General features: G+C 37.8%; 1 protein-coding gene and 1 non-coding gene across 2 annotated transcripts; both read right to left on the reverse strand.

The window, feature by feature from the left end:
- Positions 1–885: 885 nt before the first annotated feature.
- LOC149042428 (uncharacterized) lies at positions 886–5,600 on the reverse strand. The gene is made up of 9 exons (XM_089213586.1): positions 5,273–5,600; positions 5,110–5,137; positions 4,786–5,052; positions 4,230–4,672; positions 4,020–4,127; positions 3,402–3,800; positions 2,083–2,568; positions 1,274–1,557; positions 886–1,212 (listed from the first exon to the last, which is right to left on the reverse strand). Exons 1-9 carry the CDS (start codon positions 5,598–5,600, stop codon positions 886–888), a joined length of 2,670 nt encoding a protein of 889 aa, XP_089069712.1.
- Positions 5,601–12,209: 6,609 nt separating this feature from the next.
- Positions 12,210–14,654, reverse strand: LOC113682694 (putative skeletal organic matrix protein 5). The gene is made up of 4 exons (XR_016188605.1): positions 13,375–14,654; positions 13,106–13,150; positions 12,836–12,953; positions 12,210–12,757 (listed from the first exon to the last, which is right to left on the reverse strand). It is a non-coding gene; the product is annotated as a putative skeletal organic matrix protein 5 (transcript).
- Between the last annotated feature and the right edge of the window lie 1,826 nt (positions 14,655–16,480).

Here is a 16,480-nt window from a genome sequence, read left to right on the forward strand (position 1 = left end):
GGATATTTCAATGATCAAAGTACGAACAAAACACGAAAAAAGCCCGAAAACTTGAAGTTTGAGATTTGATTTACTGGAAAGATGTGCAGATGAGACGGGAAACCTTGAAGGTTAGCCTTAAGATGTTGATGTTTTACTTGTAAAAATCACAAAGTTGTATGTGAAGACGATCGTAAGATATTTGATCCGATGAAAGAAGTTAATCTAGAACGTGATCTTAATTTACTTCAACTTTGAAATAAAATTGCGTTACGTTCGAGGTGGCCCCCAAGCTTCAAATTACTTCAGATAACATCGTCTTTTCTTTCTCTTTGTAGTCACATTGGACACAAGGCTCTAAAAAATGTTCCAGCTTCAGGATTGAGTTGCTCTTACAACAACCTTCGGCGAATTCGATTTTGGGAGGTTGAGGTGGATTTTCCAAGTCATGGCTCACAACTGTCTTTGGCCCTTTTGCTCTCCAAGTCTGTTGAACATGGTAGGTAGGCATGTGTCTTAGCACCGGTTATAGTTTGGTTTTCATCAACTCGGGCTTAAGCTTATTTTTTCCTGAGTTTTAGTGGGAATTTTTTCAATTGCCTTTTTGGGCTTCAGGGGCTAAATGGAGGAAAAACTTCGATAGAACTTATTTTTATCACTCGCCCCAAAAGCCCTCACCGCTTTCAGTTAATTTTTATATATTTGGCTTTCGGTCAAACTAGTCCAATTACCCCTAAAAAATGCGTGGACTCTTCCTCACGAGTTTAAACAAGTAACGCTTTCTCCATGTTTGTTTTACGATACGAATGACGTCAGCTTTATTCTGTTTCTAATGTCTAATTAAACCTTTTTCAAAATTTATTTCAGCTTTAAAACTGCTATGTTTGAGCCATGTAATCCATTCTTCTAGTCTCGCATAACCATCCTTTCGAGATATTTGACATAGTGGCTGACATTTTCAGAGGAACTGGTCACAATAATGCCCCCCCGGAGACCATGTGTGTGACTTTCAAGAAGACAAATACTTGTTTGATTAAAACAAAGTACCATTGACTTATCTGGTGGCACAATCAATACAGCTGCAAGTGATGGATGCATATGATGGTGTTGCATGAGGTGGTCTCCAAGGTCTTTCACAGTAAAGAAACCCAGGTCTGAAGTGATTTCAAGTTCCTTCAAATGTTTATCATTTTTTCCATGCTGAAGGACTTGTCTGACTTCCAAATTTGGTTGCTGAACTGGCAGGTTGAAAGAGTCATATAAATGATTTCCTTTTATCATGACATTAGTATACATAGGTATAGTAATGTTGAGGTCTTGCTTGTAACTGCATGGGAATTTGAAGGGTTCCTTCCAGAAAATCAAGTGCAGCAAGTACTGCAATTACAGTGCAGGTATTACTACCACTAGGTCTTCCACCAATGGAGGACTGGCAAATGTATGAGGGCAGTAGCCACTCAGTTACATCAAGATGTTGTGCAATTGAGACATTTATGCGAAGAGTGGTCTTAGAATCTGGTGTTGGAAATGAAGCTGACTGGTTGTTGCAAGTACTCTGATAACTCTTATGCTGGTTTGCTGTGTGCCATGAACAAGGGCAATTTCAGCTACTGATGTCATCACTAACTGTGCAGGTACCATTTTCACAGAAATAACATTTGACCTGTGCATTGTTAAGCCTCTTGTGTCCATGAACAGGATGGTGACATTGTCTACAGTGAGGAGGTGCCTTGTTGGTTGAAGGTGTGGTTTGGTTGTAAGTGTGACTCTGGCTAAGGTTGGAAGATGTGAGTGGTTGAGTTGCTGGATTTAGGTAGGAAATTTCATTGTTTAACTGTTTGACAACCCTATCAAACTATTCCCTCTCAATTTCTTCTCCCCCAGGGATTTCAGTTTATAAATATGTTGGCACTGCTGATGTTTCATTACTGTGATTAGTTTGGGATTCAGTTTCATGCATGTTAGATGCCAGATGTAAAATTGCTTTATTAGCTGTCTCACCAAGCTCTTTCATTTTTTTTTTTTAGAAACTCCTTACACAGTGTGAAGTTACGAAGTTGATCCATCGAGACAAACACCATAGAATGAATGAATGAAAACAACCATGCAGGAGGGTCCAATTCTCATCTTGGCTGCAAATGTTACACAGAGGTAAATCACATTTTTTTGTTTGATCTGGCTTGATATCACAGTGATACCCTAAAGGTAAAACAGTCATCTTCTTATTTTTGTTGGGGGACATTGTTGACAGTATGACATGAGTTGGAACACTTGTGTTGCAGCTGTTGTTTGAGGAGAATTGACTCTGAGAGATTTTTATAAACATGGAGGACAGTGCTTGAGCGCATCTCACTTTTAGTAAGCGAAGTTGGTTGTGTGAGAAAGAAAACTGCCTAGGTGTGATGAAAAATGACCTGTAGTCTGATTGTTTACCCTCTGACTGGAAAACGGACTTTGCTCTCTTTCTAAGTTCATCAGCAGAATCAGAACCTTTTGTCTGTGAATGGAATATGCTATGAGTGTTTTCCACGAGATATTCATCAAAAATGGCAATGTAATTCCTTAGTATATTATACAGTTGTGGAGTATTTTTTTTTTTTTAATAGTATCTCTTTATTGCGTCGTACTCTCCAAAGGGAGATGTTAGTCTACTTGCAATAAAGTTCAATAATACAATATGAATAACATAAAACGATAACTTTACCATATCCGAATACAATACGTTGATTGAAAAGCTATTACTGCTAAATTACATTTGTGCATTGAGACTTTGATACATTAAATGAGTTTCACTGTTGGCAGGTGTACCACTAAGTTTTTTTTTTATTTACTTTTTTATTATTTAAATTTTGTTTTTATTTTATTTTGTATTTTTTTTAAAGAGAGTTGAGATATTTTAACCGCATTTGTCAGGAGCTAGTTATTGATGGTATTTTCAATTAGGTCCCTTTGGTGAACTGTATTCACAAAGTTGTGGAGGACAATGGGCTTGTTGTTAAGTTTACAACTATAGATATAATAACGCATGAATAGTGTGACGTAGTCGAATTTCCTGGTGGTACTATTCTCGTTTAAGTTGGAGGTAATTCCGAATAAAAGTTCCTCCGTAGTTGGAGAGAACTGTGAATTGTACGTTGTGTTAAACCACCGAATGACTTTCTGTATGAATGATTTCGTAAAGGGACAGTGAATAAAGGTGTGATCGATTGAGTCTTTTTCCCCACAAAAGCAGCATTCTTCGTCAGTTTTAATACCATATTTGAATAGTTCTCTCTTTGTCACCACGATTCTATGAATAAACTTAAATTGAAATTCTTTTAGTTTTGTTTCTTTGCACAGCTTTCGTATTGACTTAAATATCTTTGCCCATTTTTCATCATTCAAAGAAAGTATTTCGCTCCATCTTTTAGGACCTGCCTGACCTCCAGTGTGGATTTTAGCAATTAAAAGATTATAGAAATCCCTTGATTTGGCTTTATCAAGGTTGAGCGTGAAATTTCCGTTGAGGTGAAAAAGATGATCGTTACTTGTGAAAAACTGATTATTAACTGATTCTATTTGTCTTGCTTTCGACCGTAGCCGGTCAGGTATGGCACTAATAATCTGAAAATACTGGAGGAAGTTTGTCTTGCAAGAAAACTTTCCTTTAAATTCCTGGAATGAGAGATAGCTACCATCCTCCTTCAACAAGTCTTTAATAGAAACGATTCCCTTCTCCATCCAGTTGCTGAGATAAACGGGTGTTTCATCTACTAGAATTTCTTTATTATTATACAGTACTACATCACTTTCCTGGTCGTAACCGTAAAGTATTTTTAATTCTTAAAAGAATTTGAGAATGTTCTTATAAAAGACTGGCAATTGAGGAAAGTACTTTGTGTCGTAGTTGCATTTTAGAAGAAAATTTAAGCCCCCCTTTTTCCTGAAATAGTGGTTTGGCACAGAGCACCAATTTTTATCTCCAGCATTCAAAAGTCTAGGGATCCATGCAAGTCTCAAGGCTTTAAACATAAGATCTACATCTGTCATGCGTAGCCCACCTTCCTCTAAATCTTGGTAAAGCACGGTTCGTTTGATCTTATCCTTCTTCTTTTTCCATATAAAGTTAAACAACTTTCTTTTCAGCGTGTCTGCGACTGTATCAGGAACTTCAATATTTGAAGCGGAATAAATGATCTGTGAGATACCTAGAGTTTTGGTTATTAAAAGTTGTAGAGTATGTTTTCCCCAGTGAGAACACATGTTGATCTAAATAAGTGGTGCTTTGTTATAGTTCTGGTGTGGGAGGCAAGTAAACATGATCCAAATCCTGATCATTGCTCTAAAATACTCAGAGAAATTGTTGAGTTTGAAAGAAATGTTATATATCGACAATACCAAGGGTATATAGCTGTCTAGTAAAGTGAATAGGGTCCCATACTCTGCATCTTTGAACCGCGAGAACTTTGCCATCACAGTGTGGCGTATAAGTGTCCAACCACCATACACAATCTCAAGAATCAGGCTAATCCTCCAGGGTTTGAGATTATCTGCTAATTTGCTTCTTGAGAAAATTGTTTCATATACTGTTTTGAAAAACGGATGATAGGAATGAACAAAGTGTTCTCTGCTGTTTAAGGAAATGTGAAGTGGCCCAATAGTTGGTACTAATGACAGAGTGATGTTGCTTGTGGCAAGCTGTTGTTCAAGAGATTTTCAATAGTACCAGATGTCATTGGAAAAGAATACAAGGAATGATCAGGTAAAATATTGTCCTGTTGCAGAGGAGTGTCTGAAAATCCTGGATAAGAGTTGACAAACTTCTTAAGTGATTCATATATGATTTGTCTACAATAAAATTGGCATGGCCAATCCTCTGGCTGAAAAACAATAAATTTCTTTAAATAGGCAGCCAAGCCAGTGTGCATTGCCACATCATATGCAGTATTAAAGTCCCCCTTTGACTTCAGTCTCAGTTCTACAAAATCTAATAGGTGCAAATCATCCATTTTGCGCATTGTTTGCACATTGTCACTGTCACGGTATTGATGAATGTTGATTCTATGTCTCTCAAATTCAGGATTAAAAAATGCCCTTGTGAATCAGTCAGGCATTACAGAAGCATAACTCTCACTGATGTTGTGCATGGACGATGCAGCAGTAATTAGTAGTATGCATGCTTCAATCATCAATTATTAGCACTGTTAGCTATTTGCAATCTGTAGCTGTAGTTATAAAATCTTCAAAAGATTTGAAATGAGACTGTGACATTTTGTGCATAACATTGTTTAAAGTTCTGCTGGAACATGTATGCCCGTGATATGTTCTGTTTCAATGCCCTCTTGATTTATGAGATTACTCTTGAGATAAAGAGCATGGTCCATTTGAAGAGGATTGCATGTTTGGCTGAGACAGTAGCACAAATTGTAAATGAATGAGACAACCCTTTTTTTGTTTAGATGTATACGGTCTGTTGAATGCTGAGAACCAGTGACTGAATCCAGAATAGTGTTGAAAAACTTTGTTGCACCTGCTGATATGCAAAACTCTCTGAAACTGTCTGGATCATACACTGTTTCTGCCTTGTTAAATACTATGTCATCATAAATCTTTTTCTTGACCAATACTATTTCCTCTGTCATATCACATCCTACATTGGGTGGGAAATAAAATTTGCATTCAAGTGAAATCTCAATTTCATGTTATTGCAAGTCATAATAATAAGAGGCTCATTACGTAAAAGCCTCATGGTAGTTCTGCTACAATGTATGATAATTATTATAGCAAGGTTAACAAAACTCTTATGATTATTTTGATTAAGTCATCTAGTTTTGTTCAGTCTTGTTCCTTGGGGATACAGGCTATGGAAACAAGTTTGACTTTCATTCTCAATGATACTATCAGTTGTAAAAGTTTGTTTTTATTGCCTGTAATAAGAGTCTCGTCAGACCATCAGGTTGTTACAAAATGCCTGTTATTTAAAAAGTCGAAGAGTAAAGTTGCCAAGCGCATATCTTTCTTTGATAAACATCAATAAAGTTTTTATTTGGAGGTATTGATTCACTAACCAGTGGGGGCTAGAGGTGGAATGAAGCAATCTTTATTCAGTAATTTACATTTCAACAGGAAGCCCAAAAGTTTGATTGGTTTTAATTTGCATATTCTTATTCTTTCAGACATTCCATTCAGAAGCTGAGGATGCCTTTGCACCCGTTCCTCCACAAATGGTGCAATTCCCATATGTTTTGGTTCAGGGGTAGTTTGGTCCAAATAAAGTATTCAATTTAAAATTTATAAGTGTCTACTATTGCAAATTTCAGCTTCCAAAATGAATGAAAATCTGAATTTTCCGAGAAAAATGATTGAAAAAAGGTTATTTACTCGCTGATAAAATCCGTAATTTTTCCTCCATGTCTAATAATCACTCCCTGGATACAACTACCATCTCTCTAGTACTACTGCCATCTGACTTTTCTTTACTCAAAATTAATCTTTTGTGTTTGGGTATTCGTCCCCTTTGGTTGTGATTCATGTCAACAAACTTTTGAACAAAAAAAAACTTTGGTTAAATTTTAATTTATGCTTAAGTAGGTACTTCAAGTGTTCAATAATACCTTGAGATAGCACTAACATGCTGAAACGAATTTCCAGTTCGCCTGTGTTCTTCTACAATCCTCCTACATCCTTCACAAATAACGTCCTCCGCATCGATCGCTCTCATTACTTTTCGCCTTTTGAAAGTAACGCGGCTGGGACTTTCTCCCGCATACCACGCAACCATTTTTTGATTTTGTCGCGCTTCCAGCTTAGTAACATTGAGAAAAAATCACAAGAATGACAATAAACACAAATAGCCGAGCCATTGTATTTCGTGCTCCACTACTATCGCATGTATTCAAAAACTGGCGGGAAACAAATACGTACGCGCGCCGCAGGCGCATGCCAGCGGTTACTCCAAACATACAGAAATTCTACTGGCGCTTTCGCAGCAAAATGCCCCTCTGCTGCTGTTGGCGGCAATCCAATGACCCTGTTCCGAGTTTTAAGCCAATAGTCAATGTTTAGCTTTTATAACTTTGATGAAGTTGTTTCTTTCGTTCGATTTAGTCTTTTCTATTTCATTTCATCAGGTACCAAAATTTACTTACATGCCTTGCGTCTTCCTCGGCTGGGTAAATTAAATAGTGTACTAGTAGGCCAGTGCAAAGAAAACAAAACCCAACAACTACTCGTTTCAGTAGTGTTCTTAGCTGCGAGAATCTCTTAATATCATCTCTTCACCACAGTGCAAATATATGAATTTCATATATCTAAAATCATCATTCATTACTTGGATGGTTTATTTGGATCCAACACATTGACCAGCTCCCAGTTGGCTTGTTAGCTCAGTTGGTAGAGCGCTGCAACGGTATCGTAGAGGTCATGGGTTCAAATCCCGTACGAGACTGAATTTTTTTCAGGTCCTATCATCAACTACTCGTTTCAGTAGTGTTCTTAGCTGCGAGGATCTCTTAATATCATCAAAACAAAACCCGTTTCTCCCAAAAAAGGTTAAGTCCAGTTGCAATTTCGTATGCTCGGTTCAGTTTTGATCTTCATATCAAATCAAAGCATATAAGGGCTGAGTACGCAAAGGAAGCCTTTTTATTTTCTAATGCGGATTGAAAGCAAATGTTTATTGTATTTTCATCGTCACTTCTCAGCCTCGCCGATTTTGTTTCGTTATTTCTAACCTTACTTCTTAGGGATGCCTATTAGCATGCGAAATGACTTGTTAGGGAGCAAAGTCATCGAAAAATATCTTTGGCATTGGACTCTGGAACATTATCCTTGAATCGTCAAGGCTATTTCTTGCACGGTATTCATAAAATAGGTTGTTACTAAAGATTTTAGATATATGAAAATTCACATATTTGCACTGCGGTGGAGAGATGAAATTATAAGATCCTCGCAGCTAAGAACACTACTGAGTAGTTGTAAATAGGACCTGAAAAAAATTCAGGCCCGTACGGGATTTGAACCCATGACCTCTGCGATACCGGTGCAGCGCTCTACCAATTGAGCTAACAAGCCAACAAGGAGCTGGTCAATGAATTGGGTACAAATAAACATCCAAGTGAATGAAGATTTTAGATATATGAAAATTCACATATTTGCACTCCGGTGGAGAGATGAAATTATAAGATCCTCGCAGCTAAGAACACTACTGAAACGAGTAGTTATAAATAGGACCTGAAAAAAATTCAGAAAAAAAATTCATACAATTTAAGTAAACTTGCCATTGATTTGCAAATTTATTCATCGACTTAGCGCCCGCTAAGTCGATGACAAGTAAATTTCTATAAGAAATGTACAGTACGCGGCTAAGAAGCATATCCATGTATATCATATGTGGGTTCTTGGGCTCTGCATAAGGGTAAAGTGGCCTCATGGTCTCGGGCATGCGACATCAGGCGATATTTCAAACACAGAGCACATTATTCTTAATTCAAACAAAGCTTGGCCAGTAACATATCTGTTCGTCGCTGACGTGAATTGGTCTGTAAACTTATTTGTGTATATACAACTGTGACATTAATGCTATCAGCTGTTAGTAGCATCTTAAAATATTTCAGAACATTATAGAGTAGTCACTACAATATGTATTGAATAACAGACTTTCATGTACTTGCTGATTGTGTTATCAGCCAAGTTCTCCATGTTTTTCTTGTTCTAAGTTTGCAGTTTCATAATCAAACACTTTCAGTAAGACGCAAGCAGCGAGATACTTGTCATCAGACTTCTCTACGGTAACCGTAAAAAATCACAGACGGGAATTGACAGAAGGTCTAATAGAAGAGTAGTGAGCATAAATAAAAGAAACTAATTGACTAAGTGGAGAGAAAAAACTCAAGATGAAGATTTTCCAGCGCCAAAATACAAACAAATGAACTCTGACAAATATGATTAAATTGAATACTTTTATAGTCTTAAATTTATAGTCTTTTTTCCGCTCTGGCTCAAGATGATGGAGTAGGGAGAATTCATAACATCTGTATTATAAACTGAAAGGACAGTCATGGATTTTATGGATTTTCTATCGAAAAGTGTTTTTTAAACCTTTTCTAGTTTTTATTAGGTTATGTAAACACAAATGCCCGTCCTTACTGCTTCTGTTAAGATATTTTTCTGAGACACGCAAGAATCTTAAAAGTCACATCCGTGTTTAACCAATAATCCCGAATTGATATTTTTCTTTATTCCCATCACTGCTATGCTTGATATTGTAAGGAGAAATTCTCTCTTGAGAGGTAAAGGGTTAATTAATCCTATTTGGAACTCAACAACACCTTCGTATGTCCTATTGTCATCATGGTATCCTCCCGCTCCAAAGTAGATTCTAGAATCAGTGCTTGTGCAGTCTTTTTCATTATTTCCGAGAATACCAACTCTTGCCCTGGGCTGATCTTCATGCCGAGGCATATCTTGGGGAAGGGTGTGTTCCATTAGGTAATTTATTTTCCTGTAAGTCCGAGTCTTGAATGATGTTACAAATAGGATTACAGGCCATCATTTGATCGTATAGTTTGGTGAAAGCTGGGGAAGAGGAATTGTCGCCATTCACAGTCAGCAAAAGGAATGTAGCGGTGATACAAACTTGACGGAATACACTCATTATGACGAGTTGTCATAGTTTTATGCGAATAAGAAGACTTTGTGAATGTTCTGTCCAGCCCTCTTATGAGTAGCAAGCGTGTAACCGTGCCTCTGTGTATTGTGTCTCAGTAAATGAGCTGGTAAGATCTTAGCTTCTATAAGTTTGAAGAGGTTATTTCTTTCGCTCAATTTTTCTTTAAGTTTCAAAGACCAAGAATATATTTTCATCGGTTGCTTATCCCTAGCTGTGTCAATTAGAGAATAATTTATTGGTGATCCAGTCTTTGGGTTGAGCAAACACAAAGCGTCTTACTTCTGCGAAAAAAAAATGCCAAAAGAAATTTCGCTCGCCTCGTTCAGTTTTGATCCTAAAATCAAATTTTCCTTGATCCCTGTCGATTTTAAAGTTTTCAACGACTGAATAAGCTAAGGAAGCCTTTTTCTCAGCTCTTTGTGCACACTGAAAATGCAACAACAACAAAAATACAATAATTGCATTTCTGCCGTCTATTTTAAGCTGAGGCGATTTTGTCCTTTAGTTTAAGCCTAGGACTCGTATACGAGATGGTCAAGCAGAGAGCCAGTTCGTCGAAACTTTTCTCTGGTCTATGTGTTATTTCTATAAAATAATTACATTCATCATTTATTTTGCGGTTTTCGTAAAATAGTTCGTTACTATTTACAACTTAAGTAAACTTAAATAATTGATTTGCAAATTTACTGCTCACTTGGCCGATGACACTTCAAAATGGGCTCAGTGTCGGGGAAAACCAGAATACAGCAAGTGCGAAATCAAGCGAGGAATGTCTTTTTTTCGGTTGAAACAAAGTTTTTCAGGCCAATAACACATCTGCTTATCGAAGCTGTTAATTAGTTTGTAAACTTACTTGTGTAAATATAAAATGCATCATTCTATTACGGTTGTTAGTGGCGTCTACGGAACATTTTAGAGCATTCTAAATGATATACGCCACGAGTAAGTTGAAAGACTAGTCACTAAGACATGCATTGCGAAATAAATTTGATTTACCTATCAACAAACTTTCTCATTCCTTTTCAGAACAGACAGACAGAAAGAACAGAAAAGGAGTAAGCAAGGCTGAAAGAAACTCATTAACCATGCGGTAAGAGAAACAAGATATGTTTTCACGGTGCCGAAATACAAACAAATGAACAATTCCAAGTATAAAACGCCCTTTGATTCACTTCCAATTTCCTTTCCATTTCTCAAGACGAGTGCATCGAGAGAACGCGAAACATCCCCACATAAAAAAAAAGAAAGGGACAGCCATGGATTTAAAGGAGTTTCTATTGAAAATTCTGTTAGCACTTTAAGTGTCAGCGAAGAAAAACTCGTAACTCATCTTTATTGCTTCTGTTAAGATATTTCTCAAGACACCCGCGAATCTAAAACGTCGAAGTCACAGCCGTGTTTATGTACTCTCATCTTAACAATTCTACTGACCAATGAGAGTGCATGTAAGATTTCGGTTTTCGCATTAAGATTAAAAGGCAGAAGATTTTAGGATATTTCTGGTATTTCATTGGCAAAAAAACAAAACAAAACAAAACAAAACAAAAATCAACATGACGGTCACGTTTGTGTTAGCAGGCTACAAAATTTATGACAGCGTTCCGCACGCTCTTGCAATCCACAAACATTGGAGGATTTCGTTGAACCACTCCTCATGGTTGCAAAATTGGTCAAGATAAAATTTCTTGGTAATCAAAGTTCGCAATGCATTTGCTTCAATCAGGGGGGTTCCTAATAAGGGGAAACGTCAGGGAGGTTTGGAGAAACATCTTACATTCTTTCGATAAATGGCAAAAGAGGCTCTAAAGGGTCAGTTCTTCCTCTTGAATACACTGACAACTATGTCTCTACACCTGGAAATTTTTTTTCAGGATTTGAATCATTCCCAGTAGTAGCAAATCGTTCAACAACAGCGAAAGTGACCAACTAGAGATGAGTACAAAAAATGCTGTCTTTGTGTACCAACTGAGTGACACTCAGAATAAAAGTGTTGTCATGAAGGAGAATTAGAATTTAGACCTAAGAGTAGCAACGTCTTCCGTGCTGAGATTTTATCGGTAATAATATATCAATAGGAGTATTATTGTGCGCAATTTTAGTGAAGGGATAATCAATTTTCGATCATAAACTTTTCTTACTGTTCTCTATTGGGGAATTATTCGTGACCATTTTATAACAGATTAATGATGGAAAGATCCGATGCATGCTGACATATACTGGTCAAACATCATCTTAAATCTTAGTTTAAGTTGAAACTAAGCTTTGCTGTGAATTATTCACTGGATCATATCACAAATATGCATACGTCATTGGCAAGGAATATTTTTTTGCGCCAATTTTTTATTCATGTGAAATCCCAACTTCCAGTAACATAGCTATATTATCACAACCATCGAAAATTGTTAGGAAATAATTTTGATCATGAACTGGATGTCAACGGTAAACTAACGAAGGTCCAAACTAGTTAAACGGTATCAGTTTTAAACGACTTTTTTTCATTAGCTTTAACCCCTTGAGCTACATTTACAAATTTGAGTTTACTTTGGGCATAGCTCGAAGGCCATGTCACGGATAGTTCAACGATTCCCTTGTCACTGCACCAAGATATATCCCATAGCTTTGATGTGCTTCTCTCCATTGTCCGATGTGTATCCTTTTATTGCATAATTTCCACAAGAGATGGGGTCATCCTGATATCCTCCCATTCCAAAGCCGATTAAAGAATCAGTGTTTGCGCAGTCCTTTTTATTATTTCCGAGAATACCGACTCTTGCTTTACAATAGCCTTTGGAACTGCCCGCAGTATTGAAGCCTTCTTTGTTACAGTTGGTCTGTGGGGAGGACTGTAAGCCGATCAACTTCTTCCACGTGTTGCGACTCAGTGCAGTGTTGCGGTATTTTCCATCAGCGATAATTGAGTGGAAAGAGCTTGTGGAGGGAGCTTACCTGCTTGTTGATGAAAATGAACCTGAGCTGTTGGTTGATTTTTATACAGAGGCAGATCTTAGAGAAGAGTGTGTTCCAGTGGGTTGGTAATTTGGTCTCTTTTGAGTCAAAGCCAGTCTTTCCTCCGGGAAGGTTGTAGACATATTTGTCGCTCTCAAGCTTGAAATCATAATGGTAGGTTTTCTGAAATGTTGAGGAAAGGAAAGTGTTACCAGTGCTTAGTTCACAAGAGTGGTATTCCATGATAGTAAAGCTGCAAACCGTCTTGCCGTCAATCCTCATGGCCAAAGTCCATCCTCCATCTCCGCATCTCCAAAGTTTCCCAAGTGACAGTAAACAGTAACGTTTTGTGAACCAACATTAGGAAGTAAACTTGACTCTTGCCGACCTGTGGATAACAGAAATACTCGTGTCCACAAAAGTCACTACCGCCCTTGTAAAAACCAAGAGGAAGGGTCTAAAAAAGGTCTACTTATCTTAAATGTAACAGTACAGGCTACATTTGCATTAATTTTGTGATGATTCTATCACTATTCATTTACTTGTATTTTTCGTAGTGTTCCTTGCAAGAAGAGGCTGGTGAAATGAAAAGAACAGTGCAGGTTAATATTTTAAAAATAGCTTTTATCATTCTAAAACGCTTAATCCGACTTATGAAGAATGGAAAGAAGGGTTTTAAAACAAAAACGAGAACCGTTTGTGTGGCTTTTGAAACAATCGCGCGCGTTGTTTAAACCCTCAAATCAATGGCGAGAGTTGCTACGCGAGACACGTAAAATACTTCAGTCTGGTTGGACTACCTGGAAGTGAAGGAGAACGATTCTTCATTGCTGCAATAAGACCTTCGAGTTTGGTCTGTAACATTTTCATGGCATTGTTGGCGTCCGAGTCTTGAATCTTGTTACAGATAAGATTGCACGCCATCATTTGGTCGTATGGCTTAGCGCAGGCTGGGGAAGAGGATTTGTCTCCATTTGCGGTCAACAAAAGGAACACAGGGGTGATACAAACTTGGAGGAGCCCGCTCATTTTGACGATTTGTCTTAGCTTGATGGGAATAAGAGGACTCTGTGAATCTTTTGTCTGTTATGAGTAGCTAGCTTGTAACGTCGTTTATGTGTATGCGTCTCAGCAAATGTTTACTACGGCCTCGGGCGGTTCTCAAGACCTCGGGCACAGTTTTTACCAATATGGACCTCCCAGCTGGTGAATAACATATTTATTCAGATCTATAAAGAGAACAAGATACCGGTTCATTTATTTGGATGAGTAGAGGTTTGAAGGTTGTTGGCGAGGCGGACACTTTTTTGTCATAATACCTAATCGAACAACAACCGTGAAAGTGACCGACTGGCAATGGGAACAAGAAATGCTGTCTTTGTATAGCAACTTAAAAAGAGTAACTCTCTGAATGAAAATGCAGTCATGAAGGAGAACTAGAATTTAGACATTAGATTAGCACCGTCTTCCTTGTTGAGATTTTATCGCTAATGAATCGCAGTATTATTATTATGCGCAGTTTTAGTGAAGGAATAATCACTTTTCGATCATAAACGTTTATTACTGTGCTCTGTTAGAGATGCTCTCGTGACAATTTTTCAACAGATTAATGATAGAAGACTCGATGTATTCTGACACATACTCGCCAAACATCACCTCAAATCGTAGTTTAAGCTGAAAATAGGCTTTGTCGTGAATTTTTCACTAGATCATATCACGAATGTGCATACGTCTTTTATAATGAATATTTTTTCGCGCCAATTTTTTTATTCATGCCAAATCCCAACTTCCAGTAACGTAGCTGTATAAATCATCACCGTCGAAAATTGTCAGGAAATAATTTTGATCAGAAACTGGATAACAACGGTAAACTAACGAAAGTCCAAACAAGATAAATGTGATAAGTTTTGAACGACTTTTTTTATTGGCATTTATCCCTTGAGCTACATCTACATATTTGAGCTTATTTTGGGCATTGTTCGAAAGCCATGTCACGGAGAGTTCAAAGATTCCCATGTCGCTTCACCAAGATATATCGAATAGCTTTGATATGCTTCTCTCCATTGTCCGATGAGTCACCTTCTATTGCATCATTACCACATGTATTAGAACCGTCAACATATCCTCCTGTTCCAAAACCGACTCTGAAATCAGCGTTTGCGCAGTCTTTTTCATTATTTCCAAGAATACCACTTCTGGCTCTAGAATATGCTTTGGCACTTCCCAGCACTAGTGGTTCTGCCCGCAGCATTGAAGCCTTCCTTGTTACAATTGGCCTGTAAGGAGGATTGTGAACCGATTAACTTCCTCCACGCGTTGCGACCCAATGAGGTTGCGCGGTATTTTCCATAAGCGATCAGAGAGGAGAGAGAGAGCTTACCTGCTTCTTGATGACAATGAACTTGAACTGTTGGTTGATCTTCATACAGAGGCATATCTTGGAGGAGAACGATTCTTCATCGCTGCAATAAGACTTTCGAGTTTGGTTTGTAACATTTTCATGGCATCGTTGGCGTCCGAGTCTTAAATCATGTCACAGATAAGATTACACGGCATCATTTGGTCGTAGGGCTTGGCGAAAACTGGGGAAGAGGATTTGCCTCCATTTATGGTCAGCAAAAGGAACACAGCGGTGATACAAACTTGGACTGACAACCCGCTCATTTTGACGAGTTGTCGTAGCATTATGAGAATAAGAGGACTGTGTGAATCTTTTGTCTGTTATGAGTACGTAGCTTGCGTGGCTTGGCCATTCCCCGGCTGAATAAATTAAATAGTGTACTAGTAAGCCAGTGCAAGGTTGAGCGAACTGACAACCCGTTACCCCTGAAAAAATTTATTCCAGTCGCAATATCAGTTTTGATCGTTATATCAAATCGATATCAAAGCATTTAAGAGCTGAACTCGCAAAGGAAACCTCTATTTAATTTCTAATGCAGACTGAAAGCTTATGTTTATTTTTTTTTCATGGTCACTTCGTAGCCTTGCTAAATCGCAGAGGGTCCTATAGAAAAACAGTGAGCACGAATGTAAAGGAATTCATGAACTACGTTGTCGTGGCGCCGAAATACAGACAAATGAACTCTGAAAAATATGAATAAACTGAATACTCTTATAGTCTTAATTTCATAGTCTTTTCTCTCTGTTCTGGCTCAAGATGATGGGGTCGGAAGCATTCGAATTATCTGTACTATAAACTGTAAGGACTCTCATGGATTTTATGAATTATCAATCGAAAAGTGTTTTTCAACCCTTTCCAATTTTAAGATCAGGTTATGCAAACATAAGTGCCCGTCTTTATGGGTTCCGTTAGGATATTTTTCTGAAACACGCACGAATCTCCGTGTTTACTTACTCCCATCGAAATTACTCCCATCGAAACTTACTCCCATCGAAACTTAAAATTGTTAGACTTAGGGAAGTATATGTCTACAGTCCATCTGGAAAATGTTTTCTTTTAATTTGGATCATCACTAGTATGTTTTACAAACGATTCACCGGATATGGAACCCTTGAGAAGTCATTTGCTTGAGGACAGACGTTTCAAGTCGAACGAAGACCGTCAGATGTTAACTGTGCTTTCCCTGCATGGCCTTTTTTCATGGCCTAAATTCGTAGCCGTGTGTACTTTAAACGCTGATTGAAAGGCTTCCTACTTAATCGTTAGATGTCAAGGCACGCACGGCTAGAACCAGTCAAATTCTCCTTCTGGTCGGCTCAACACCTCAAAAACATTGTGCTTAAATGCCCCCGTGAGAATAATCATTTAAACGCAACATTTCCTTTTTGTTTTGTTTTGAGTGTGATAATCAGCTACGCAGGTAACCTTGAGTTATTAACTGCAGGTTAAAGTGTTATCGATTCTGCTATTTGTTTTCAACAGCAAATGACAAGAACGTTTTTGGA

The sequence above is a fragment of the Pocillopora damicornis genome, chromosome 7, assembly GCF_964200805.1.
Source record: "Pocillopora damicornis chromosome 7, jaPocDami1.2, whole genome shotgun sequence".
NCBI lineage: Eukaryota > Metazoa > Cnidaria > Anthozoa > Scleractinia > Pocilloporidae > Pocillopora > Pocillopora damicornis.

Bases quoted from the DNA above. Each gene is read 5' to 3' on its own strand.
- LOC149042428 (XM_089213586.1), bottom strand. From the start codon at position 5,600: ATGACAGAGGAAATAGTATTGGTCAAGAAAAAGATTTATGATGACATA. The intron at 3,801-4,019 runs GTGGGCTACGCA...AATTCTTTTAAG, and splicing joins TTACCAAGATTTAGAGGAAG to AATTAAAAATACTTTACGGT. The intron at 1,558-2,082 runs GTTGTTTTCATT...CATGGCACACAG, and splicing joins GAATTGGACCCTCCTGCATG to CAAACCAGCATAAGAGTTAT.